The sequence below is a fragment of the Anolis carolinensis genome, chromosome 6 (assembly GCF_035594765.1).
Source record: "Anolis carolinensis isolate JA03-04 chromosome 6, rAnoCar3.1.pri, whole genome shotgun sequence".
NCBI lineage: Eukaryota > Metazoa > Chordata > Lepidosauria > Squamata > Dactyloidae > Anolis > Anolis carolinensis.
In genome coordinates this window covers 99,572,546-99,599,297 of record NC_085846.1, presented here as the reverse complement: position 1 = coordinate 99,599,297, position 26,752 = coordinate 99,572,546, and the positions used below count along the sequence as shown (strand labels likewise).

The 26,752-nt window shown below is 39.5% G+C and overlaps 3 protein-coding genes across 8 annotated transcripts in view; 2 read left to right on the top strand and 1 right to left on the bottom strand.

Moving 5' to 3' along the window:
- Positions 1–491: 491 nt before the first annotated feature.
- Positions 492–13,997, bottom strand: thnsl1 (threonine synthase like 1). 3 transcript variants are annotated; one of them, XM_062983751.1, is made up of 3 exons: positions 13,880–13,997; positions 5,293–5,414; positions 492–4,246 (listed from the first exon to the last, which is right to left on the bottom strand). In XM_062983751.1, the coding sequence occupies exons 2-3, from the start codon at positions 5,351–5,353 to the stop codon at positions 1,989–1,991; spliced, it is 2,319 nt and encodes a 772-aa protein (XP_062839821.1). In that variant the 5' UTR covers positions 5,354–5,414; positions 13,880–13,997; the 3' UTR covers positions 492–1,988. The 3 variants fall into 3 exon arrangements, with proteins under 3 accessions (XP_062839821.1, XP_003222109.2, XP_016849773.1); XM_003222061.4 differs by lacking the exon at positions 13,880–13,997 and adding an exon at positions 6,853–7,514; XM_016994284.2 differs by lacking the exon at positions 13,880–13,997 and having other exon boundaries at positions 5,286–5,416.
- On the top strand, positions 7,630–16,450 carry enkur (enkurin, TRPC channel interacting protein). 3 transcript variants are annotated; one of them, XM_003222155.4, is made up of 6 exons: positions 7,652–7,841; positions 10,263–10,356; positions 11,917–12,062; positions 14,284–14,510; positions 15,204–15,350; positions 15,933–16,450. In XM_003222155.4, exons 2-6 carry the CDS (start codon positions 10,280–10,282, stop codon positions 16,104–16,106), a joined length of 771 nt encoding a protein of 256 aa, XP_003222203.1. In that variant the 5' UTR covers positions 7,652–7,841; positions 10,263–10,279; the 3' UTR covers positions 16,107–16,450. The 3 variants fall into 3 exon arrangements, with proteins under 3 accessions (XP_008110606.1, XP_003222203.1, XP_003222204.1); XM_003222156.4 differs by having other exon boundaries at positions 7,673–7,799; XM_008112399.3 differs by lacking the exon at positions 10,263–10,356 and having other exon boundaries at positions 7,630–7,799.
- Positions 16,451–22,432: 5,982 nt separating this feature from the next.
- prtfdc1 (phosphoribosyl transferase domain containing 1) overlaps positions 22,433–26,752 on the top strand; it is a 44,612-nt gene continuing 40,292 nt past the window's right edge. Inside the window, exon 1 of one of the 2 annotated variants that reach the window (XM_008112400.3) lies at positions 22,433–22,661. In XM_008112400.3, coding sequence (XP_008110607.1) covers positions 22,587–22,661 — 75 coding nt within the window. In that variant the 5' untranslated portion in view covers positions 22,433–22,586. The remainder of the gene's footprint in view (positions 22,662–26,752) is intronic. The other variant, XM_003222062.4, reaches the window with a different exon arrangement.

The following is a 26,752-nucleotide window of genomic DNA, read 5'->3' as shown; positions in this document are numbered from 1 at the left end:
GGTACAGGGGTGGCAATTATGTAGTATGTTATAATATGCAATAAATCCCACAATAACAAGATATCTCCACTTGCTGAAACTTAATGCAAGGAAACAACGGTGTCCAAATCCCTAGGATTATTCTGAGTATAAAAGATCCATTTCACCCCACAAGGGAAAACAAGAGTGATGGACATATAGATCTCAAAGATACTCATGGTTTTTCCTATGTACTGTTCTAGAAAAAAAGAAAGATACAGCAACGTAGTTTACCATCAGAGCAAATCCCAATGCAATGCAAAGCAAATGGGCTGACTATGGCAAAAGATCCTAGCCATGAGACCAACATGTTACTGTTAAGAATGACAGAAGTAGTTCTCCCAAAAACATTTTAGAACAAAGTGGTTCTTTGCATGTTTGCCAAAACATATTCATTCACAGGGATTAGAATTAATTTCCCACTTTTTTATTACAGTTTAACAATATTAAAAAAACTTGAAAGAAATTCTTAATGCAAGTTCAAACTTGGAAATTTTATTAGTCAACTATCATTAGCATACTGTTAGGAATGCCATCTTGTGGTTAAAAGCTGAAAATAACAGGTATCTGGAAAAAACTGTTTTGCTTTACAAATCGGGGGTTAGAAATTATTTCCTAAAACAGTGTTATTCCTTTGTTAACAAGGCAGACACATCCGACGGAGTAAATTGTTGCTTAAAACAGCTCATGCCATAATACATTTAGTAGCTTTAAGAGAACAGGTCTTTTTGAAAAAACCTACTGTCATAAAATTCACATTCATGTTGGGAAGTAAGGTGAGGGAACTCAAAAGAGGATGCCATACAAGCTTATCAATTGCTAATACTATACACATAGAATTGACTTTATTGCCGTCAATGGGGTATTTCATCCAGATTCAATTTCTACCATTTCCAAGTAAAAAGATGAAATACCTGGCAATGGGGATGATCTGTAACTCAGACTTTGCAAAGTGTCTGCCAGTTAGAACAGATAATATAAAGCTTGACAAATAATTCAACCTGGCTTAGTTCTACTTTTCCCCCCATAATTTTGGACTTCTAATAGGGTATACTAAAAGAAACATCTTTTTTTCCTATTGGCATTTCTATAGATAACTGGATCCATCCTTAAGAGTACATCCACTGAAAGCAATAAGAATTAAATTAGTTGTGACCAACTCTGGCTCCATCTCGTTAATTTTGGCACTGGCCATTTTGTGAAATGTTTACACTTCTTGATCACTCCCCTGATATAATCATTCCCTTTTAGATGCCTTCCATGTGCTTCCAATCTACTGCATATCCAAAGGAAAGCCAATGTTTTTGGATACTCATTTAGATGTTTCACAGATGTCTCTCCTTTTAATAGACAAAGTGAAACTGTATTCACTCTTTTGCAAGTATGTTACACAAGTACATTTTCTTATATTTTGCTAAGACTTCTGAAATACTTAAGGTTCAACTAGATATGAAAATTGATAATTCATAAATTGGAGCTCATATTTGTCAATAACCTGAAGTGTTTGACTCACAAAGGAAAATGTACAGATAGCATACTTATTGTTATGTACTTTAATTTTTTTTATTTACAGTGACCCTAAGATAAGTCTATCATGGTGTTTACTTGTTCAAAAGTGAAGTTGAATTCACCTTCTTTGAAGTGAAAGTATGTGACTTGTTCAAGATCATCCAGTTGGTTCCCAAGTGGAGATTTGATCTCATCTCCCAGACTCATAATCCAATATTCAAAGGGAATTAAAAGCAGATGTTTTCATCCTAGTTTCATTTTAGTACAAACATAAACTATCTTGCCTTTATGACACTACTATTCATTAACAGTCATTTTGTTTCCTACCACATACTCAATGTTCATATAAACACTGTACAATATAATTCATTACATCCAACACCACTGGCTAACATTTATTGCCACAGTCATTTGGTTGGGGTTAAAATTAAAAATAGAACAAATGCCAAGTATGTTTTCTGCTAGAAAACTCTCATGAAGTGATTTTGTATTAAGGCTTCAATGTGTTTCGTAAGAGCATCCGTGTCTGCAGAACAGACCTCATAGTTCTGTGTCTCATTCTTTTTCAGTGCCTCTAATAAGCCCTTATGGATTGGAGGCAAAGGGTTATAAGAGTTTAACAAGTGAAGCTGGTTTAATGGTGTTTGTTTTATTTCACCAATTCTCAATGCCTGTAGGATAGCAGGTGCAAATTTGGAATAATGAGCAGTTGAACTAATGATCACTGGACATGTTTTATCTTGCAGACGATCTGCAACTACTTTTGCAATGGCTGTATGTGTGTCCATAATGTATCCTGTAGTACTGAACACAGAATGAATGGCAGCCAGGCAATCTTCTTCAGAGCACCAGTCAGCCATCAAGTCTTGCTGAAGCTTTTCAAGGAGATTTCTCTGCAATTGGAAGTACTGCTGATTTTCCAAGCAGCTAAACAATTGTGTCACCAGATGTCCATCTCCATTAGCAATCCAGTGCAAATGTCGTTCAAGGTTAGAAGACTTCAAAATGTCTACTGCTGGTGACAGACTCTGCATTAGTCGCCTCCCCTTTAAGTTGTACAAGCCTGTCTGTATAAATTCAGTCAAGACATTGTTTTGATTAGAGGCACAGATACATTTTCGTATAGGAATTCCCATCATTTTTGCATACATAGCTGCTAATACATTGCCAAAGTTTCCTGTGGGAATACAGACATCCACTGGGCTCCCAAAAGAAATGGTACCTTGCTCAACAAGGTTTAGGTAGGCAGAGGCATGATAAACCACTTGAGGAAGCAAGCGCGCCCAATTTATAGAGTTTGCTGCACTTAGGGTCGTCCCATATTCCATCATGAGGTAGCCAGTGTAAGGTGAATTGGTGAATATTTTCTTGATAGAAGATTGGCAGAAATCAAAATCAGATTTGACACCTACGGCTTTTGTATTTGCTTCCTGGCAGCCAATCATTTGCAATTTCTGTATCTGGCTAACTCCATCCTGAGGAAAGAAAGTGATCACGGCAATCCGTTGCTTATCGGTATCCTTAAGTCGATTAAAACCATCCAGGACAGCACTTCCTGTGTCACCTGAAGTAGCTACCAGGATCAAATAATTGCAGCTTTTAGGGATGCAGTATGCAAACAGATGAGGCATCAACTGCAATGCCAAATCCTTAAATGAAGCTGTTGGTCCATGAAACAGCTCCAGAAGAAACTGGTTGCCTGTCAAATGCCTAACGGGCGCAATTTTAGGACACGTAAAATTTTGTCCATATGCAGTCTCAACCATTTTCCACAACTGGGAAGCAGGAACATCAGCTGGATGTATGCATCTTTCCAGTATTACCTGAGCTCTTTCAGCATAGGTTGCCCCTAATAAATTTTGCCATTCTCCAGGGGTGAATACTGGAAGTCCCATCTCAGGAACAAAAAGTCCACCATCAGGTGCCAGGCCCTCAATTACAGTATCGCTAAAATATTTGGTAGAATTATTTTGCTCAGATTTTGTACTACCTTGTAAACTCCTGGTTGAAATGAAGCCTTCTGATTCTGAATCTTGGTACCGCTTAACTGCATGGAGTACCTTGTCAGCTACAGCATCTGCTGTAATTCCATCTTCGCAAAGAACACGGACATCATGCCACTTCCTGTAAAATTGCTTCCTAAACTCAAGAATGTCATTCATTGAAGTTCCGGGACCCTGCCCCACAATGCGATCTACTTTCATTAATTGCAGCCGATCCTTTATGTGAGATGAGGGCACATCCAAGTACACTATAATCCCACTTTTCTTCACATGCTCCATACCAACAGCATTCATTGGGTTAGATCCAGAAAGGGAAACTACACTTTCAGATGCTGAGAGATTTAACAGAGCCTTTCCTTCCTCTTCTAAAAATTGCTCACTCCCAACTTCCTTCAATTTTTCTTCCACACTCATATTCCAGGTGGTTTCAAGAATGTCATCATCAACATCTATGAAACGAGCATCCAGTTTCTTCCCTATTATCTTTCCTACTGTCGTTTTTCCAGCACCAGGAGGTCCCATAAGGACAATATTCTTGTTTCTAAGAAGAAAATGCATTGACATCCTTGGCCTCCATGAAAGTGGAAAGCTCCTTGAAAAAAACAACTTGAAATACGCATCAGAAACCATGGTGTCAGTCAGTAGTTTCAAATGATGGTTCCAAACCATATGAAACATGTTTTTTTCTGTCACTGACTTGACAAGAAACAAAAATCCTTCAAACAAGAGAAGAAAAAAGGCAGTTAGCTACTGTAAAATACTTTGTATCTCAGCTACTTGATATTTAAAATACAAAAGCATTTTGACTGCTCCTTTCCTCTTGTAGGGGGACATGCTTTTAACAGGATTCCTTATTTTTCTGAGATCTTGCTAATATCAGATCCCATTCCAACAAATAAGATTACAATTGCATTAAATGAAATCTTCTGTGAATGTTGAAATGAGAGCAAAGTTTCATCTTTAAAGTTGTGTCTGTTGAAACTCTGAAAAAGTTATGTACACAAAAATTAACCACTGTGCCTTTCGTAAATCCTTACAGTTTATTTTCTGTATGTTACACAGTTTAACCCAGGCATGGGCAAACTTTGGCCTTCCAGGAGTTTTGGACTACAACTCCCACAATTCCTAAAAACCTACTGGCTGTTAGGAATTGTGGGAGTTAAAGTCCAAAACAACTGGTTGGCTGAAGTTTGCCCATGTCTGGTTTAACCTTTAAATAACAGTACAAATGGAATGGCTTTAAAACTGCCATGTCAAGAGGAACACTCAATAACGGCACTCATTCTAGAAAGATAACATTTTTGGAATCATAAAAAACTCCCATAGTGGCTTCTAATAACTCTAATTTGGTCCTCCCCAACAGCTTCAACTGAAAAATATTAAAGCTAATAGGATACAAAATCGATATAATACAGCCATTGATTAATCATAAGACAACTGTTCGTCAATAATACTAAAAAAAAATTGAGCTTCCATTGGAATGGCAGGTAGCAAACTTCCAATGAGTAATGAAATCAGAGTATATCCATTTATATAACTGTCTCCCTCAAACATATACCTTTCAGGCATGCTGGATTACAACCTCCACAAGTCCCAGCCAACTTGACCCAGTTGGCTGAAGATGATGGTGACTGTAATTCAATGCATTTGGAACACGCCAGGTTGGGAAACTCTGTTATAAACAAATCCTGCCTAATATCTACTGTAAATACATTTTGAACCCTTGGAAATCAAACACAGAATAAAGGTACTCACAACTTACTGTTATAGCAGCAATTCTGTTCTATCCAGATATCTTCAAGGCAGATGTCAAAAAACAACATCCAAATAGTATTTGCGAAGTAGTTGTGCACAGGAATCACGTTTGGCTCTTACAAAATTAATCTGGATTGAATAGAAGAAAAAAGACATATCAGAGTGAGGTGAATGCCACACAAGCAAATGCTCTCCAGAGGGAATAAAGAAGCACAGGGCCAAGACGGCTTCCAGGCAATGATAAAAGCGCACGTGTTGCCAGGACAGTGGCTTCACTCTGTTTGTTCAGGGAAATCATCATGAACTATAAAAACAAACACTGCATGCTATTAAGCAACAATGATGATAAAAACCTTGTTTCCGTACTTTTCAAAATTAAACTGCTAAGCTTCGAAATAACAATATATACAATGAGTCATTGCTATCCATTGGGGTTAGGATCCAGGACATTCTCGCTGCCCCCCAAACCCCATGTATATCAATATATACAATGTCCCATTGTGCACAATGGTGTAGTAAAATAGTTTCTCTTACATAAAATTGATTTTTCAAGTTATGGGTGGATGCAGAGGGCTAACTGCAATCCATTATTACATGCTCTCTTCTTACTTAATTTTTTAAAGGGACAATTGGCTCTAGACAGAATTAAACTTACAGTAGACACAAAATGAAAGCTGGACCCACTGTAACTTGTATTTTTAGTACTCTACTGAGTAGGCTACAATTTGCCTCAAGGGAAACGTACAGCCATGAACAAATCACTTGTGATGGGTTATGGCTTAGATTAGTGGTGTCAGGCTGCAGCCTCCCTCTGCACTAGGCAACATGATGATCATGCATCATGGGAATTGTAGTTCAAATCTTGGAGGAACACACCTTTCCCCAATCCATGGTTAGAATATGTTTCCAATGGGTTGCATCTAGACAAACTAATTCCCATAGAAATCAATAGGACTTAAAATTTAATTTTGTTGAATTCAGTGGTACCCAAATGTCAGTAACATATTCTGAAGTTACCCCATTACCATGAAGGTAATTGAGATTGATTTAAATTATTATACCTTTAAAAATATTAACATGGTAAAGACATCAAAAGTAATGAAAAACAGCATGTAGTTACATCACAGTCAATCTGCTTTTAAAACATTTGCAGATAAAATAAAAGCAAAATTAATCCTATTCAAAGCATACAGGCAGATTTGATACTAACATATGCAGTAGACTCTCAGTTAACTGGCACCCATGGGGATTGATAGATGCCAGACAAAAGTAGTTTTTGGTTGCTTGAGAGTTACTATTAAAAATAGGCCTCATAGTCCATCCCATACTATACCATTATGTAAACTCTGTATAAAGTTGATATTAATATTGAAATATAACAATTAAATGCAAATTAAAGACAATTAAAGGCAAACTTAACTAAATGTATTTTACTCTATTGTAATTTTTATTTAGTTTTTTTTTATTCTTTTGCTGGTTGAGTTTCAGTTAACTGAGAGCCTACTATAGTCATTGTTTATTTCCCTTACTAGATCTGAACTTTATGTAGAAAAGCTACCGGCTGTACCTTGTGTAGTTCATGGCCTCCAGAACCCACTGTTTATGGTTTTTAGTCCCAAAAGTCAAGTTTAGTCCCAAATTGTGGGAGTTGGGGAGTCCAAAACACCTGGATGGCCCGAGTTTGCCCATGCCTGATCTACAATGTAGAATTAAGGCAGTTTAATACCACTTTAACTGCCATGGCTCAATGCTAGGGAATCCTAAATTATTGTAGTTTGATGCGGCACTAGCACTGTTTAGCAAAGAAGGCTGAAGACCTTGTTAAACTACAACTCCCATGGTTTCCTAAGCACCGTGGTTCTCAATCTGTGGGTCCCCGGGTGTTTTGGACAACTACCCAGAAATCCCAGCCAGTTTACTAGTGTTAGGATTTCTGGGAGTTGAAGGCCAAAACATCTGGGGACCCACAGGTTGAAACCACTTGAGCCATTGCAGTTAAAGTGGTGTCAAACTGCATTAATTCTACAGTGTGGATGAACCCCCATCCTTCAATCTCTGAACCCACACTGCTGCCACTCCTCCAAAAGAAATGGGACCAGGCCCTTCCTACAATTGTAAATGTTCTCAGTTGATCGCAGAGGAAAAGAAAAACTCCTCCCTCTTTCCGCCATTACTAAGCCAGAGGGGCACGCATAGAAGTTCAACGCATGCGCAAACCTCCCACGCCGACGCCACCCGCGCAGCCACACTAGCCTTTGCTCTCTCCGCCCCGCGCCTGCGCACCATTTCTTTTTCCTGTTTTCCGCCCTTCCTCAGCGCATTGTTTCGCAAGGCTCCGGAAATGGCGTCACAAAAGCGCTCCCCCGTTCTGTGGATACACGTTCCTAAGCAATTGTATCCAAGGGCAACCAAACAGTGGCCGTGTGGCTGCTTATTGTAAGCAGCAGCCTCCGTTCGAATGAGAGCAGAGGAGGGCAAAGAGGACGAGGCGAGGAAAGGCGAAGCGAGGAAGAGGTGAAGGGAAGGCGTTGCTAGGGGAAGAGAGGAGGAGAAAAGGTAGAGAGACCCTGTGGGTGGGTTCAGACGTTACGCGTGTCGACTGTGAAGCAACCAGGTTGCCTGAAAGGCCTTTGTAAAGGGAACACGCCCTTGGGTTTATTCTTAGGGCCCTCCCACACAGCCATATAACTTAGGCCGCGTCCACACAGCTGTATAAAACCCCACATTATCTGCTTAGGACTGGGTTATATGGCAGTGTGGACTCAGATAACCCAGCTCAAAGCAGATATTGTGGGATTTTCTGCCTTGATATTCTGGGTTATATGGCTGTGTGGAAGGGTCCCCAGAATATCTGCTTTGACCTGGATTATCTGAGCCCACACTGTCATATATCACAATTCAAAGCAGAAAATGTGGGATTTTATTCAGCTGTGTGGAAAGGACCTAACACTTATGTTCTCCAAGGATTTAAGGCCAACTTAAATCTTTCCTTTCCTTCCCTTCCTTTTCCCCTATGAGTTGCACTTTGTGCCTTCAGGAACATCTACACCAGCCATGGGAAAACCTGGGCCTCCAAGTGTTTTGGACTTCAACTCCCACAATTCCTAACAGCCGATTGATTGATAGAAGGAACCATATTAAGGTTATGAACCTGTGCCTCTACTTTTCTAGCCCATTAGAAGCAAACTGGGATCATCCATGTTTTCAACTACTTGACCCAGTAAATATTGCCAATACTTTTGGACATCACAAAGTTGGCACCTTTGGTTCTAACCACTAACCCATATGATTCAGTATATGAAGCACTGGCCTCTCTTGACTAATAGTTGTCCAGTTTGGGCCAGCAGTGGCTCCTAAGTGTCTATGTCTAAGTGTTTTATGTCTAAAAGCCTTCAAAGAAGGAGCCTCCACCACAACTCTCTCCCCGGCCTGTGGTGGAGGCTCCTTCTTTGGAGGCTTTTAAGCAGAGGCTGGATGGCCATCTGTCGGGGGTGCTTTAAATGTGATTTCCTGCTTCTTGGCAGGGGGTTGGACTGGATGGCCCGTGAGGTTTCTTCCAACTCTACTATTCTATGATTCTATGAGATTATTACACAACTATACTGTTGAAGTGTTGTTATTTATCTTTAACTATTATGGCTGCCCCTGTGGAATCCAGGGTTTTGCAGTTTAGTGAAGGCCCTGGGCCCCACTAAACTACAAACCCCATAATTCCAAAGGAGGCAACCATAGTAAGTGTAATAAAGGAACTTTAAACAGTGTTGTGTGTCAAGTGTCTTTGGCCTAAAAAAATTCCTTTGAATGGAGACTGAACCTGCAAACCAGTACAATATGTGCATTTATTGCTGAGTTATGGCCTTTCTTCATTTTTGCAGTTTCTCAAGTTGTTTCTCTCACACACACAAAAATCTTTGGACACTGTGGCCTTATCTACATTGATCATTTAATGCAGTCAAACCAGTATTTGTGGTTTCGTTGTGCAGATGATGACATTGGAAATCCTGGAACCAGCTGGAGGCTCAGATGGTGGTTGAATAAACCACAGTACATTGATGTACATTAAGGGCTTTCTTTTGCACACTTTTGTGGGAGTTATTATTATATTTATATCCCACTTTATCTCTCCCGAAGGAAACTCAAAGTGGCATAACATAAAAGCATTAGCATACAATTAAAATATACAAATGTGCCAACACTAAAACAGAATTAAATATAAACAGGATTTTAAAAAACAGTTAAAATCCATTAAAACATATTCAGTTTAAAACCACAGTTTTGTTGTCTGGCTGTTGCAGCTTGAAACCAGCTTTGAACTGTCCGAAATAATCTGTGTAGTTGGGACCCGAGTTTACTTACATATACTGTATATTTTTGCCTGACATGGGGCTGATATTGACCTTTCCCCTTGGCAAGACAATACAAGCTGGATCTATACTGCCATACAGTGCAGCCTGAAACTGCATTATATGGCTCTACACTATTCATGTAATGCAATTTCAAACTTCATTATATGGCAGTGTAGATCCAGCCACAGACAAGCCAGCCTGTCCCAAGCGTGGTCTGTATGGTAAGCATTACTTAAGCATTCCTACCAGACACAGAAGTATGGAAATATGTTCCTCAATATAGCAGGCCAATACAATTACTTCTTTAAAAGTGGTTATATGTATTTGTCATATGCAAATGTTTGAAGAGAACACAATTTTCCAACAGTAAGGTCATCCATATAGATCCATATAATCTATGGATCGGTTGTTACTGATAAGGGATTTTAAAAGAGAATATAAAGCTTGAAGGAAAAGGCATAAAAGGGGAAAAGGATGAAAGTGTGAAAGAAAGGAATGTAAATGAAGAAAGTAGACAGTGCATGTGATATGTATGGAGAATGACAGGAGGCACAGAATGGGGTCTCTGTGTGTGAAAAAATGACAGGCTTTCATTTAATAATCTGAGCAATTTATGCTACATCATTTTCAGAGTTTATCAGCACAAAGATGGCGACACTGTGCATGGAGGAAAGCATTTACAATCTTCTGCCTAAGATTGTGGATAAGCCTTTGAAGGCACCTAGGTATGGGATAAGAACATTTTTCCATGGGAATCATTTAACAAAGCTCTACACTTGCCAGTAAATGATATTTCCTATGTTGACAATAGCTTTTGTATGAGGGGAAAAATGAATACAGAACCTTCTGTGACATTACTTCTTTTGGTCAAGATAATGTCTGACTTTCATTATGTCAGCATTCCTGGTCTTTGCCTGATGGAAGAACGCAAATAACTGATTTATTAAATGCTTTAGCGATGTAAACTTTGGGTAAAACTATGGAATATGAAAAATCAGTTTCATGGACCAACCGGACAAAAGTAAGAGGAAAGCTGCAACCTGCATGTTTTGTTACTCTGGGACCTATAAATGCACACCATAAATAAAAACACTTTAACTGGACCAGCAGAGTACTACCTTTTTAAATACTTGTCCCATTTATTGCCCTTTTATATAAAAATAATAATGTGTGGCATGGCCCTCTTAACATGTTTCCCTACCTAAATTGTTCTGTCAAGGGATGGGCACAGCTTAGGGATATTCTGAAAATGTTGCCTTCCAAGTGGGATGTCTCACAAGCTCTTACTTTCAATTATGAAAATAGAGCAGCATCTCTTCCTCCCTATTCCTATCTGCCTCACAGAGTAACAGAGGGCAGATAGTTGCTTGCTGTTACAACTCAGTTGGTCATTGTGGTGGACAGATGTGCAGTTAGCATCAGAAGAAGTAAACAATAGCTCTGCTCAGTTGTTCTCTTCTTATACTACCAGTAAGACATTCATGAGCACAAATGATATTTTCTGGACCATAACTCCCATACGCCTTTGGCTAGCATAGTAGGCATCCTATATTGTGGATTCTGGGAGTTGCAGTCCAAAAAGGTCACTTTCCAAAGGGCTGATACTGTTTTCCTATTATGGCCCCTATCAAAGAGCTTACTAAAATGTAAAGGGCATTTTAATATTTTACTGTTTTTCAGTATCATTTTGAGTTTTTGCTTCTCTTTCCTTTTGGTTTTCTAATACTTAATCCCCTTCTGATTTTTAAATTCATCTTAATCTTTCACAGGCACATCATTGTAGCTGACAAACAGTCATGGAATTACAGTGCTTCAAAATTCTAAGACAATGCTCCCAATAGTATCAGTTTAGCCCAGATTTTTTTATAGGTGAACTACTAAAAGTACAATTACACAATGTAAGCAACCTTTTGAAGAAATGGCAAATCAATACTGAAAATTAATTTAACTGCCTCAGACAAATGACGTAGTTTTCTCACTCCCTGGCTAAAACTACACAGTCATTGTGAGCTGAGCAAGGAATTCCACTACAAATTGAATTCAGTATTAAATAAAACCAGGAGTTTTGCTCAGTTTTATGCTTCTCTGCTGATTGAATGCACTATACAACACATAATATTGTTTTCAGACAGAAACAAGTTCAAAACTACTGTACAGAGATCATCCAAAACATTTCTTAATAGATTTGATTTTTAGAATTAAGACAGTTGGGCACAATACTATGTGGGGGAAAGTCATTTGTAACTTCTCTTTCACTTTATTTCTGTATTTTCTCTTTACTAAAGATATATATCAACATTTAAACCACATGTGAAACGTACAATAGAACAAAGTAAAGCACCATGGAAAACAATTGGACCAGCAAGAGTTCAGGTGCCCTCTCCAAAAGACTTCCTTAAGAAACATTCAAAGGAACCAAAGTTACCAAAAAGTAGGTTTTCAGAATAACAAGCTTTGAAGATATTTTTCTTTCATATTTGCTTATTTACCTAATGTACAGCATTTATATGCCCTCTTTCTAGTGCATGTTTAAAGTAAGAGGAAAAAAACAAGCGGTGTGAAAATAATTGACAAATGCACAATAAAAAATAATATAACAAAGCAGCTATGAACAAATTAGTCAAAACGCTGCTTTACTCCCCCACCGAAAAGAATTTCCCTTGTCGAAATCTTTCTCAGGGCCCTTCCACGCAGCCCTATATCTCAGAATATCAAGATAGAAAATCCCGTATTTGCTTTGTATTGGGTTATATGAGTCCACACTGTTCAAAGCCAATAATGTGGGATTTTCTGCCTTGATATTCTGTGATATAGAGCTGTGTGGAAGGGCCTTCATGCTAAGTTCCCAGAGCCTGATAAGAGGAATATTTTAGGTTTCCATTTTAAAAAAGCAAGGATGGAGAATTCCTTGTTTCAATAAGTAGTTGGTCTGCAATCACAAGACCACTGCTGTACAGACTTGCTTCCAAGGAGCGATGTATTTCTTGTGTCCAAAAATGTGAACACAAGGGTCCAGAAGGTGATATAAACTGAGACAGTTTCTAAGGTTATTATTATTTATTTACAGTGGCCATAAGGAAAATCTGCCATGGGGTTGTTTTGGCAAGATTTGTTTTCAGGAGGGCTTGCCATTGCTTTCTTCTAAGATTGAAGTCACCCAGTGGGTTTCCATGGCCAAAATGAGATTAAAATCCCAGTTTCCCAGAGTCCTAGTCCAAAACCTTGCTGGATCCCTAAATTCCTACAGCTAGCCCATAATACAATAAATGGCTCAGAATTAAGCCCGATTCTATATCAGAGAATTTTAGATTCTATCTAGTTTTAATACCTTATAACTCTAATTACTACATGAACCTGGGAGGTGAATCCTATGGCATGCAGAACTCCTCTTTGAAACAGCATTTATAGCATTTTTTTGGTGTCTACGGCCCCTTCTACACTTCCATATAAAATCCAGATTATCTGCTTTGAACTGGCTTATATGGCAGTGTAGACTCAGATAATCTAGTTCAAAGATGTTAATGTGGAGTATCTGCTTTGATAGTCTGGATTGTATGGCAGTGTAGAAGGGGACTATTTTTCAAACTACTGTATGCAAAATAAGATTATAATGGAACCATAGAGATATACACAAGTACTTTTTACTTTCGGATAAAAAATTGGACATCAGGCAGACAATGTTTTAGTTTCATTTATTGTCCTATGCCTGTATTTTCTTATGTATGACTGAGGGGGTGATTCACTGCATATTTTACAGACCTCAACCAGTTATTGAAGAGCTGCATGTATGTTACCTTTTAGAATGGAAGAATGGGTTTATGAATATATATTGTTTAAGGCTTTTATGGCTGGAATCACTGGGTTACGGTGGGTTCCAGAAGCTTCTGGAACATGGCCATACAGCCCAAAAAATTCACCACAACCTGATTTAAAAATATATGTAGTGCTGAATATGTTTATAAATATATGTAGTGTTAAAAATGACTATTGCTTTCATTGGAAAAGGGAGTGGCAAACCTCACTTCAATAACATAAATGACCCAGAAGCATTTGGATTAATCATCAGATCCATTATTCGTGGTTGCAGATACCGTATTTAATTCTGAACAATTTATTTAAAATTATGGTACCATACCCACACCCACTTGCCACCCATATTTTTAAAAAATATACATTTTGTGTGTATCACTGTAGAATTTTCAACATTGCGTTGATTCTCTTTTAAAATAATGAGATCCTGGAACTTACTTTTTGAGCCACAAAGTGTCTTAGCCATTGCTAAACATCTTCTTTCTAGTCTAGATGGTTTATAGCAGCAGCCTTATTCATTTATAAAGTAGGCTACAGTAGGCCTCTTTCTAACCAGTGACCAAGGAGATGTCACCTCTCTCTTATGACACACTTATTATGCTTCAAGCTCCCAGTAATCTTTCTTCCTCTGATGTACGTAGCCATGTCATCTAAGGCTAGAATATCAAGCAAGAGTAAGGGAATGGAAGGGACCAAAGGTAAAGTACAAGATAAGCAAAGACTTAGATAATAACAGAGATTTATACATTTAATTTTATTTGTGGGTTTTTAGACATTACAAAATATTTGAATATTTCTAATTTTTTAATTGTGTGACTTTTATTTTATTGAAAAATAAACAGGAAAAAAAGATAAAGATAGTCTCAAAACTATTGAAGCATCTGTACCCAAAATAACAGACCATCCAATTATGGGAGTTCAGTGTACCAAGAACTTTATAAGTAGCAATGCAGCTAATGTGATCATGGGAGTGGCTAAGAAACCTCAACAAATCTGTGTGGACAGGCGGCAAGGAGACAAATTTGTTCTCGAAACCTCAGGACTTCTTCCAAAATATCTCAAGAAAAAGGTATGTTTATAAGCAGCTGTATTTGTAAGAGCAACGGAATTGGTGTGCGCGCGCACATGCATATATATGTGTATTCTAACACAGATCTAAATAAGTGATAAGCTCCTATATATGCATGTCTACTGAGAAATGTTCTCATACAGAACTAAGTATCATTGAAACCAGCACAACTGACTTCTAAGTAAGCATGCACAGGATTGTGCTGTATTTAGTTACATTAGTTTCCTAAGTAACAAATGAACTGAATATACAACGTTTTTTTATAAGACTTTAAATTAGAAGTTTCTATCTGCAAATTCCTTGCTTAAGTATTCTTAAAATGTGTGGTGGAGGCAAATATGTATTTTTCAGAAGTCTCTGTTCAAAAGACCATACTTTGGCTACTGTTCATTAGGACTGCAGTCTAAATCATTTTAGTATAACTGTAGATATGCATGTTTTTATGTTTCTTCTGGAGTGGAATGGTTATGCCCTTGAACATCCTTAGATTTCTCAGGACTGCTGCTATTCTTCTTAGATGCAGCTTTGGCTGTGTAAAGATGGACATTCAGATCAGGAATTTTCTGTTAAATACTCAATGAAATAGAGTTTAATATTTTTGGTGTAATTTCATGCTACTCAGTGTAAACATCTGCATTATATATGGGTCTTTTTTCTTCTTCTGATGAATGTTCTTATTGCACTTATTTGTAGGATTATGGTGTTACTCCAAAATATGTAACTAAGCGAACTGAAGAAGCAAGAAGAGCTCAAGAAGAGTACGATGCCTATGTCAAGGAGTCCCTCAGGCAAAGAGCCATGAAAAGGCTCTCTGATGAGGAGAGAGAAAGCCTTCTGCGGGTATGTGGGTTGACTGGAATAAAAGATCAAATGAGAGTTTATACAGACAGAAGTTGTAGGGTTTTTTTAAAAGCTTACAGTTGGGAGACGTAGATTTTCACTAGATGGAGCTATAGAATAGTTTTTACCTATGATTGAACATGTTCTTCAATATAACTATGAGTGTTACAAGTCCATTTTGAAAAGTAGATTTCATATCTACTGTATCCACTGTAGATAGAGAATATATGTACCAGAATGCTTAAAAATTTGAGCCCATTTTAAAAAATAACTTCTGGCCTTCTATTTTTCAAAATTATTATTGTATTAATAGTATGGAGAAAGTGCAGTTATGCTGTTCTGAGTAGTATAAGGGAAATGCTATTGTGTAAAACCTTTCATTTTACTCTGAAGTAATTCCCATTTGAGCTCAGTGGGCTTTCCTATAGGGAAGTCCATTTGAAGTTATCCTGTTAGTCAACAGTCCTGTATGTGTCTTTATCAGTGTAAAGTTAGTTTTGAGTAGATAGATTATATCCTGAGTGAAAGATTACATGCTTTGTAATTGTTCATATAACATTGCAAATTAATTTTTTGAAACAGGGTCTCAAAAAGAATTGGGAAGAAGTGCATCAAGCGTTCCAAAGCCTTTCAGTGGAGATCGACACATTACCAAAGAAACTCCACAAAGAGCGATTGGAGACAGAAATGAAACAGTTAGAACATGATATTCAGACAATTGAAAAACACAAAGTAATTTATATTGCAAACAAATGAGGACATCATTAGAAAAAAAGAGTGAGATGTGGACGCTTACTTTCAGTATGGAAACGGAAGACACATATATTCAAATGTAGAAAATATTTTAAATTTTAGCAAATCTCTTAGAGTACTATCAAATTTTACACTGCAGTTGTTTTAAAATATTTATTTTTTCAAATAAATAGTTTATTTTTCCCAGATTGTTCTAATTGCTATATATTATGTAGCAGTCTAAAGTTTCTGTTACTTTTTGAACATGTGTCATCATGAATAATCATCATTCAAATAGATGTGTAAATTTTAGCAGGGTGGGAATGACTTGCAAAATAGTTAATAAAATATGCTGGTAATTATTATTATTATTATTATTATTAAACTTTATTTGTACCCCACTAGCATCTCCCGAAGGACTCGATGCGGCTTACAAAGGCCAAGGCCTCAACACACAATATAACAATACAAAACAAAAGGCAAATTAAAACAATTAAAACAGTATAAACAACAAGCAGTAAACAATACGCTAAAACACAATAAAACTGGGCCGGGCCAGAGTAATGGGTACAAGATTAAAAGTGCTGATGTGACAGGTGAAATATAAGGCTTATAGGGCAAGTGCAGGGTGCGATATGCAATCTAAGTTCTAATAAAGTGCTTATAGGACTTGGTATTGGAGATTTCCTATTAATCTGGGAAGGCACATTGGAACAGCCAGGTCTTCAAGTTCTTTCTGAAGACTGCCAATGTAGGGGCCTGTCTGAGATCCTTGGGGAGGGTGTTCCAGAGTCGGGGGGCCACCACAGAGAAGACCCTGTCTCGTGTCCCCACCAACCGCGCTTGCGACGCAGGCGGGATCACAAGCAGGGCCTCTCCAGATGACCGAAGTGAACGCGTGGGTTCGTAGACGGAGATGCGGTCACAGAGGTAGGATGGTCCCAAACCGTTCAGGGCTTTGTAGGTAAGCATCTGCACCTTGAATTGGGCTCGGAAAATAAATGGCAGCCAGTGGAGCTCCTTGAACAGGAGGGTTGACCTTTAATTACCTTAAAGCTTCATGTTTCTGCCTGTGAATGAGTTTTTACATTATATATCTACATATTCAGCAAAGACTAGGAATTATAGTCTTCCTGCAAAAAAGATAAAACTGAAGGAAGTTAGTGCATGGCAAATCTAACACAGGAGCAATGTACGCTGTTCTTCTAGTTTCAAATGTTTATATCAAACATATCAAACATATTCTGTTATTTTCTTAATCCTAATGTAAAACCACTTTTTGTGGTACTCACTATTATTTCCACTGCATTTCCTATAGATGTGAACTGACAAATGAATTCAGCATTAGAAAGAACAGAACAGATCCCTTTAGGGTTCTAAATACTGACTCCAGGTCTATTCATTTTACTGAACTGAACGTATGCCTGGGTAATTCAGTACATGATCAAAGTTTAATACTGTAGTTCTGTGCAACTGTACTTGAGTTCAGTAAGGCTTGCTTTTGTGTTAAAAATGCATAAACTATTGGTATATGTTGTATACCCAGGGCTAGCCCAAGATATTTCATCATCTAAACACATAACAAATGGCATGCTCCACCCACACAGATAGTCCATAGAACTCAAAGCTGACAGAATGATTTAGGTTCAAAAGTCAAATAATTTCATACATATTCTTCCTCATTCTTGGCAATAAAAATCTAATAAATAAATAATCATGATAATGTGCCTAATCATTCGTTGTTCTTTTACAATGCCTGAAATCTGCACTTGGCGTGGCAACATTCTGGCCCTTTCCACACAGCTGTATAATACGTATCTAGATTATCTGCTATGAACTGGATTATATGACAGTGTACTCAGATAATCCAGTTCAAAGCAGATAATGTGGATTATCTGCCTTGATATTCTGGATTATATGGCAGTGTGGAACACCCTCTGCCCAACAATAGAATTGGCCCTCTGCATATCACTTTTCCAGACCTCCTGGATAACACAAGCTAATAGATCAGAAAGAAAAGGATCTGACTTCTTATAATAGCAAAGACTTGAAACAGCAGTGTGTGGGTAAAATTATTTCTTTTCATTATTGTTTAGTGGCATTATTTAAAGCAGTGGTGGACAAGTGCTACCCATTGGGTCACACACACTTGTAGGACTCTTTGTGACCATCAAAATTGATTTAAAAAGTGTTCTAAATTGCACCAAAATGACCTCTGGGTGTGTGGAGGACATTTCTCTTGTGTCCCAGACTGGGTTCATCAACCAATCCATTTGAACCTCAGGTCTCCCTTATGAAGGGAAGATGAAATCCCCTTGTGTACCTAGTCAAATGCCTACCTCCCCTCTGTTAGGATATCTATAATTTCCCCAGTTTTTTCTCTTTTCTTAATCTCTTCAGGGAAAGAAAAGTTGAATGCAGGTGCCAAATATGCCTCTAAAGGTATAGAATTAATGCAGACTGGCACCACTTTTATTGGCAATTCTGTTTCAGGATCTATGGGAATTACAGTCCAATAAATTTGGAGCGTGCCAGGTGAGACCAGGCTGCTGTATGCACTCATCACTGAAAGATATGGGAGTGTTTTTCAGGAAGCTGATTCTGTTCCAGGTGCATTTGGCATTTTGATTGTCTTGTTCAGCTAGACTTCCCAGTCTTCTTGAACACCAAAAGAAAACAAGATACTTCTTTCTGTTTGATGTTCATGGAACCGTCTCTCAAATAAAACAAAGCAGTCATATCTCTTTCCACTTAAAACAAGTGTACTTTTTCACGAAGGTCATCGGCAGGCTTGCCAGGCCTTCTGGATTTTAAGAGACAGTCCGTTATTCCGGGAAAATGTCCCGCATCCCAAAGGATCATTGCCTGGGACGTTCTGGGGCTTCGGTCTCCTCAGCATTTGACCTAAAGGCGAGGAGGGGGCAGAGGAACATCAATTGCTGAGGAGGAGGAGGAACTGGGGTGGGAAGGAAAGAGGAAGAAGTTCCACCCATGGAAGTCCCTGCCCCACAAGCCCCCCACCCACCCACCCACCCACCCCGTGTCCCTTATTTTTCAGGAGGACACCCAGCAACTATGGTCATTGGTACTGCTGATTATACAGAGGAGGAGGAAATAGTATAATGAAAACCATTTGAGCTACAGACACAAGGAAAACATTATGTGCTTTCACTCTCCAGGAAGTTTGACAAAATACATTTTAGGGAATCTTAAGAATGTCGCTCCATCTACATTTGTATGTAAAAGAACAGCCAGCAATCGGAATTGCCAACTCATACACCCTTTTGGTATAGCAAAGGGAACAAAGGTGGATAAACACAACTGACTTTCATTAGAATTCTTCCTTTTATTAGAACCAAAGGACTACTAAGAACAAATGCCAAGTTAATTTTATAGGACGATATGACTCTTGTTGCTGCTTGGCATATATTGACTCACATAATAACCACATAAAACCACCTGAGATTATTAGCCAACCTTATTATCAGTTCCTCTAGACTTCAGTAAAAGAACATTTTGTAGAGGTATTTGGTATCTATAGCAGCTTAGCCAGTGTTATATCTGGGCTTATATAGTAGGAAACGGGAAAGAAAATATGTAGGATGCTCTGGTAAGGTTCAAAAAGGTAACAAACCTGCTTTTATTGTTGCGGTTATATATCTCCTTTAAAAGGATAGACAAAAGGAAGTTACCCAACTTTGTAAATGCATCTTGTTGCCTTGTTTTTAACCTGTTTTCTAGATCTATGTAACTCCCTAAATGCATTTTGTTGCCTTGTTTTTAACCTGTTTTCTAGATCTATGTAACTCCCCAAATGCATCGTTGCCTTGTTTTTAACCTGTTTCCTAGATCTATGTAACTCAAGGTGTTTTTCTTCCTGCCTGATTGTAGAGATCACATCCCCCTTTCTAGAAGACTTTCATGTGCTTTATTGCCCTTTGTTTGAGAAGGGAGCACCATGAGGCTTCCCTGCCTCAAGAGAGCTTACACACACACACACAAGAGTCAGCATTAGGGAGCATTAGGGAGTCCTGTACCAGTTAGGTAACTTTTTGTTTGTTCTTTTTATCTGAGATGTATTGCCTGCAACAATAAAAATAAGTTTCTACCTTTTCAAACCTTACCAAAGCATCTTGCTCATTTTCTCTCGTTTTCTACTATAAGCTCCTATGTTGCACTAGCTTCGGTGTACTCTACCGTGCTATAGGTATCAAATGTTCCTCTAGCTCAGTGGTTCTCAACCAGTGGGCCACGAGAACAAAAATCCGGTCTGCAAACCTCCTTCCTTTTTATTTGTTTACTTTATTTCTGCTTTCCGCAAAGCTGACCATTGCATTGGATAGACCACATCAGCTCTAGATTATTAAATATGGTTTTCTGTGGGCGAGCAGATGCCAATTACTGGATGGCATATGTTCTGTATCAGAACTAGAGCTGATGTGGTCTATCCAGTGCAATTTTCTGAATCAGCACCCCAAATAATCAAACTGAATTTAAAGTTGACCATAAACTGATTTGTAACCCTTTTGGTACTAATGTTGGTAAAACTGGTTCCTGGTCAAGTGGATCCTGGTCAAAGTGGCCCTGGTCAAAAAAAGCTTGGGAACCACTGCTACAGCTGCTACATGGTGCTCTGGATCTCTCATGGACAGCTCACCCACTGCATCTACATGGTGTATCCCAAAAGTAATGAGAATAACTATTTTTGTTATTGTACCAACATGCAATTACACTTTATCCCCTTCAAAATAGGCTCCTTGTGATCGAACGCCTCGATTCCAGCGTTGCTCCCTCTCTTCATAGCAGTGGAAGTAGTCTTCACTTGAGATGTTGTTCAAAGCTCTCATCGCAGCTGCCTGGGCGTTTCCAACTGCCCCAAATGTCCTTTGAAGTGAGGTTTGGACCTAGGGAAAGAAATGGCAAGTCAGAATTCAGAACAGCCTTCACACGAGTCAGCAGCATTGTCCTCAGTCCTTGACGTTGAAGGACCCTGCTCCCAAATTCTCTGCATTTTTGCCCATGACAAGGCACAAAATACCAACTGCTACAAAGGAAGGTCAAACTGTATGCCTGGGTTCCCTCTCCACCTGCTCCAATTTACATTTTTTTTTTTAGTCCTGGCTATAATGTGCTGTGGAAATAAATAATTCTCATTGCTTTTGGGAGGGACCATATAGGATGTCATCAAAGGGAAAAGAGGAGGTTGGGTTGCTGACATTCATTCCTTGTCCCAAGAAGAAGTTTCCTAGGTCAGAAAAGTGATGTGGCTCCATATAACCAAGCTGCCTGTGCCTCTCCCAACAGAGGAGGGAGCTGTGATTAAAAGACTCCTTCCTGAGTTGAGAAAGAGGTTTTGGTGGTGGCCAGGGGAGCTTTCGCACAATTAAAACTTGTGCACCAGTTCCCGTACCTTGTGAAGTCAGAATTGGCCACAGTAGTCCACACTCTGATTACATCCCAAACAGATTACTGCAAGGAGCTCTATGTGGGTTGCCTCTGAAGACTGTTCGGAAGCTCCAAATGGTCCAACGGGTGGCAGCCAGATTGCTCACCGGTGCGGCGTACAGGGAGCATACAACCCGTCTGTTACGTCAGCTCCACTGGCTGCCAGTCTGCTACTGGGCACAATTCTAAGTGATGGCTTTACCTTAGAAAGCCCTATACGGTTCTGGCCCAGCTTACCTATCCAAACGTATCTCCCTCTACGAACCATCGCAGGGTTTAAGATCATCTGGGGAGGCCCTGCTCTCGGTCCCAGCTTCTTCACAGGCATGCTTGGTGGGGACGAGAGACAGGGCCTTCTCGGTGGTGGCCCCTCAGCTATGGAACTCCATCCTCAGATCAGCCCCCTCCTTCTTGATCTTCCCTAATTAGGCTTCCCTGGATTAGGCTCATGGATTATATGATTATTTGTGATTGTTTGGTTTAAAATGTTTGTAATTGGTTTTAATTGCATTTTATTAGCCAGTTTTAAATGAGTATTTTAATTTTGTATTGTTCTTATGGCATCGAATAGCTGCGGGCATGTAAAGCCGCCTTGAGTCCCCTTCGGCGTGGAGAAAGGCGGGATAGATAGAGAGCAAATAAATAAATAAATCTAAATGGGATGCAACTAGGGCAGGCGTGGGCCAACTTCGGTTTTCCCTCCAGGGGATTTGGACTCCAACTCCCACAATTCCTAACAGCCTATCGGCTGGAGTCCAGAATTCCTAGAGGGCAAACCGAAGTTGGCCCATGCCTGGCGTCCTTCCTTCCCCTCCTCGGCCTCCTCCTCCTTCCCTGCAACTCGAGGCAGGCGCCGCCTCCTTTGCTTCTCCTTCGCTTTCTTCCTCCTCCTCCTCCTCCTCCTCTTCCATTCTGTGTCTGGAGCCTGGCGCCTGAGCCCGCCTTCTTGAAGCGAAAGAGGGACAGAAGGCCGGGCTGAGCGCTTTCCCTCGCTTTCCCTTCTATCTTTTCGCTTCTTCCCCTTCCTTCCTTCCTTCTTTCCTTCTTTCTTCTCCGAAGATGGCCGGGCAAGGCAGCGGCGAGGCTCCCAACCCAGCAGAGGCGCCGGGACGCATCAGTGGCCGAGGGGTCGTGGTAAATCCAAAACCTCCTTCCTCCCATCCTTTGCTTCCTTCCAAACACACGCTGGAGTCAAAAAAGTCTTAGGCCCAGGCATTGCTGCGCTTGGGCCGGGCAGAGCTCTCTCCTGCTGGTGCAGCTGAGGCATCCTCTGCCCGCCACGTTTGGTCTCTACATGGCTCACCCAAAGCTTGAGAAAGTAACTTTTCTTATAAGCCCAAGGGAGAGGGAGATTCTCGGAGTTGTTGGTCCAGATTGTGTAATTCCCTTCTCTTTTCTCCCCACTTTGTGCTCCACATTGCAGTTTAGCTGTTACAGAACCATGTGGGTTGTAGTTCTACAAGTTCTTTAGCCTTCTCTGCCAAAGAGGGTTTGTGCCTCACCAAACCACAATTCCCAGGATTCCCTAGCCTAGAGCAGTGATTCCCAAAGTAGGCGCTACCGCCCCCTGGTGGGCGCTGCAGCGATCCAGGGGAGCGGTGATGGCCACAGGTACATATATCTTTCTGTTTAATTGCTATTAAAAAATGTTTAAAATTAATTTCCAGGGCGCTGAGTAATATTTTTTCAGGAAAGGGGGCAGTAGGCCAAATGGCATAGAGCCATGGCAGTTAAAATGGTGTCAAACTGCATTAATAGATCAGGCACTGGCAAACTTTGGCCCTACAGGTGTTTTGGACTTCAACTCCCACAATTCCTAACAGTCTACCATGCCTGGTATAGATGCACCCAAAGGCTGTTACCCTAGTATAGATGCTGTTGTTATTTTGTACCACACTATTTTGTCAAAGGCTGTTGTTATTTTGTACCACACTCCAACCACAAACACACTGTTGCCCCCTCAACCCCAAGCACACTGTTGTAAAGGTTTTCCCCTGATGTTAAGTCTAGTCGTGTCCGACTCTGGGGGTTGGTGCTCATCTCCATTTCTAAGCTGAAGAGCCGGCATTGTCCATAGACACCTCCAAGGTCATGTGGCCAGCATGACTGCATGGAGCGCCATTACCTTCCCACCGGAGTGGTACCTATTGATCTACTCACATTTGCATGTTTTCGAACTGCTGGGTTGGCAGAAGCTGGGGCTAATAGCAGGCGCTCACCCCGCTCCCCGGATTTGAACCGCCAACCTTTCGGTCAGCAAGTTCAACAACTCAGTAGTTTAACCTGCTGCGCTTATATCTATACCATCCGTCCCCCAAAATGTATGTACCCTTTAATAGCTAATAGTAGCTATGGTGATTATTTGAAGTAATTATTATTATTATTGTAGTTTAGGAAGTATGTATGGCCATGTTCCAGGAGCAGTATCTCCTGATGTTTTGCCCACATCTGTGGCAGGCATTCTCAGAGGTTGTGAGGTCTTATGGAAACTAGCCAAGTGGGGTTTATATATCTGTGGAATGTCCAGGGTGGGAGGCAAGAGTGAATGTTGCCTTTGATCACCTTGATTAGCATTTAATGGCCTTGCAGATTCAAAGCCTGGCTGCTTCTTGCCTGAACAAAATCAGCAAACGAAATCTGTCTATTAGTATTAAAAAAAACCTCTAAAATCAGGACAGTAAATAAACACTTTGCAAACAGGGGAATTCCAGACTAAACAATCAGGGCCAGCTAACACCTCCGAATAAAGGATTCCTTCAGGCAGGAAGCAGTCAGATTTTGAATCTACAAGGCCATTAAATGCAAATCAAGGTGATCAAATGCAACATTCACACTTACCTCCAAGAGACAAGAATTCTTTCTCCCAAACTAGACTTTCCACAGATATATAAACCCCACTTGCCTAGTTTCCAACAGACTTCACAACCTCTGAGGATGCCTGCCATAGATGTGGGTGAAACAACAGGAGAAAATACTTCTGGGACATGGCCATACAACCCAGAAAACTCACAGCAACCCAGTGATTCTGACCATGAAAGCTTTGTTTCTGGGATTTTTTTAAACATATTTTTAATAGAATAAATAGAATATTATAATTTTAGTGTCATTGCACATTGTACAAAATTAAATGCCACCCCTAATCACATTCTGTATGTACAAATTACAAAACAAAGCACCTATCCTTACACATTCTAATCAAGGTTGTGGATTGCTGACACTGTGGATACAGAATTCTCATACTGAAGCCGAAATCTACACTTTGGGATTTATTGAAAGTCTGTAATCATCTCACAGAGAGCTGTCAGTAAATAGTGTTGAATTCAGTGCGACTTATTTTACAATAGGCATGGCTCGAACTGTGTGGTAAGTAGTACAGTTGTAGCACATAGTAATAATTATATGCACTTAGAAAGTCAGCCTCATTCAACTAGATGTGACTGGGTTAAGTGATTGCATCATCTCATTTCTGCTCAGAGTGGTTTACTGCCTACTTGCTCAGAAATCATACGGGTTTTCAATAGGATTTATTCTCTGATAGGTGTCTTCTGGAATGAAGAAGTGGAAGTCAGCTGTCCTTTAAAATGCACTTTTTGCTTTATTTTTATTTGGGTCTATCTGGAGGTCCACGTGTTACCCTCTGTAACAGTAGTTGAATTTTATCTTTCTTAGGTTTGTGGGATAGCTTCCAGGTGCACACAGCAAACCATATGGCATACGCAGCTCCAACATCTTTTCATTCCTTTCCATTTCCAGCAGTATGCTGGCTTGACGCTCCTGCCCCATTCAGCCTCATGATAAGAGTGACCTTGTTGAAATAGTAAAATCATTTTGTACAAGAATTTTTAACATTGTAGTCTTAAGTATACTTCTTAAGACAAAAAATCAATTGAACAATTGCAAAAAAAACCCCAATTGAAACAGTTACTCAAGACAGTCACATAAAATTAAGCACGTTTTGTTGGAAGGGACTTCCTTCCGACAAAATGTGCTTAACATTATGTGATTGTCAGGTAACTGTTTCTGAATTTGAATCCTGTTTTTCAGTGCTGCTTAACACATTATTTTCAGGAGAACATCACATTCCAGCAATCATATTTATAATAGGAAAAATGTAGCTCAGAAGTAAGGTGATAGATACGTTGTTATGCAGCCATTGCTAAATTTGAATTTCGATCACCCCCAATTAACAAGATATTAGTAGGAGGTGATGGGAATTACAGTCCCAACAACAATTTGATGGATGGAGAATCTGCATAGGGATGGCTCAGGGCCCTTCTACACAGCCATATAATCTAGAATAACAAGGTAGAAAATCCCACAATATCTGCTTTGAACTGAAATATATGGCAGTGTGGACTCAGAGAACCCAGTTTCAAAGCAGATATTGTGGATTATCTGCCTTGATATTCTGGGTTATATGACTGCGTGGAAGGGCCCCCAGTAAGGTTTTCTGTACCACCTGTATGAGCAGTAAAGTTGTCTCTCTCAGGGCCCTTCCACACAGTCATATAACCCAGAATATCAAGGCAGGAAATCCCACAATATCTGTTTTGAACTGGATTATCTGAGTCCACACTGTCATATATTCTAGTTCAAAGCAGAAAATGTGGGGGTTTATTCTGTATGGAAGGGGCTTCACTCTGCCATCAGTGTTCCTAATTCCCAATGTCAGTCTGGTTATTTTGACACATGAAATAGAATATTCCACAATCACCTCTCTCCACCTGGTAATGAAAACATAGTTATAATAGATTGCAAAACAAACTTAGTAATGTTAAGTAAGTTGATAGTATTAAATATCATAGTAGTATGCAGTGAGTTAGCAGTATTAAGTAATTAACTGTTGTGACATTGAGAATCTGCTGCTTAAGACAGTTATATCACTCTGTAATGTTATGGCTAGTCTGATTCCCAGTTTCTAATATTGGTTACACCTCAAGAAGCAAGTTAAGACACCTCATTTTCTGAGGTTGGAATGGCCCTGGAGCCCTATTTAAGTAGAAGAAATGTGTGTGCGAAGGTGCCATTCCTTCCATACGCTTTGTACCATTCCAGATTGCACACCATTTGTCTTTATGCACCTGTATATCCAGACAACTTATTGTTTTTACAGATTATTTGATTATTGTTAGTGTTGTAAACAGCTAAATGGATTTATATTATACAGATGCAAAAAAGATTTTTTTTCAAATAAGAATATGTCTGATGTCATAGAATATGTCTGA

Bases quoted from the DNA above. Each gene is read 5' to 3' on its own strand.
- enkur (XM_003222155.4), top strand. From the start codon at position 10,280: ATGGCGACACTGTGCATGGAGGAAAGCATTTACAATCTTCTGCCTAAG. The intron at 10,357-11,916 runs GTATGGGATAAG...TCTTTACTAAAG, and splicing joins AAGCCTTTGAAGGCACCTAG to ATATATATCAACATTTAAAC. The intron at 12,063-14,283 runs GTAGGTTTTCAG...AAAAATAAACAG, and splicing joins GGAACCAAAGTTACCAAAAA to GAAAAAAAGATAAAGATAGT.
- thnsl1 (XM_062983751.1), bottom strand. From the start codon at position 5,353: ATGTTGTTTTTTGACATCTGCCTTGAAGATATCTGGATAGAACAGAAT. The intron at 4,247-5,292 runs GTAAGTTGTGAG...TCTTGTTTGAAG, and splicing joins ACAGAATTGCTGCTATAACA to GATTTTTGTTTCTTGTCAAG.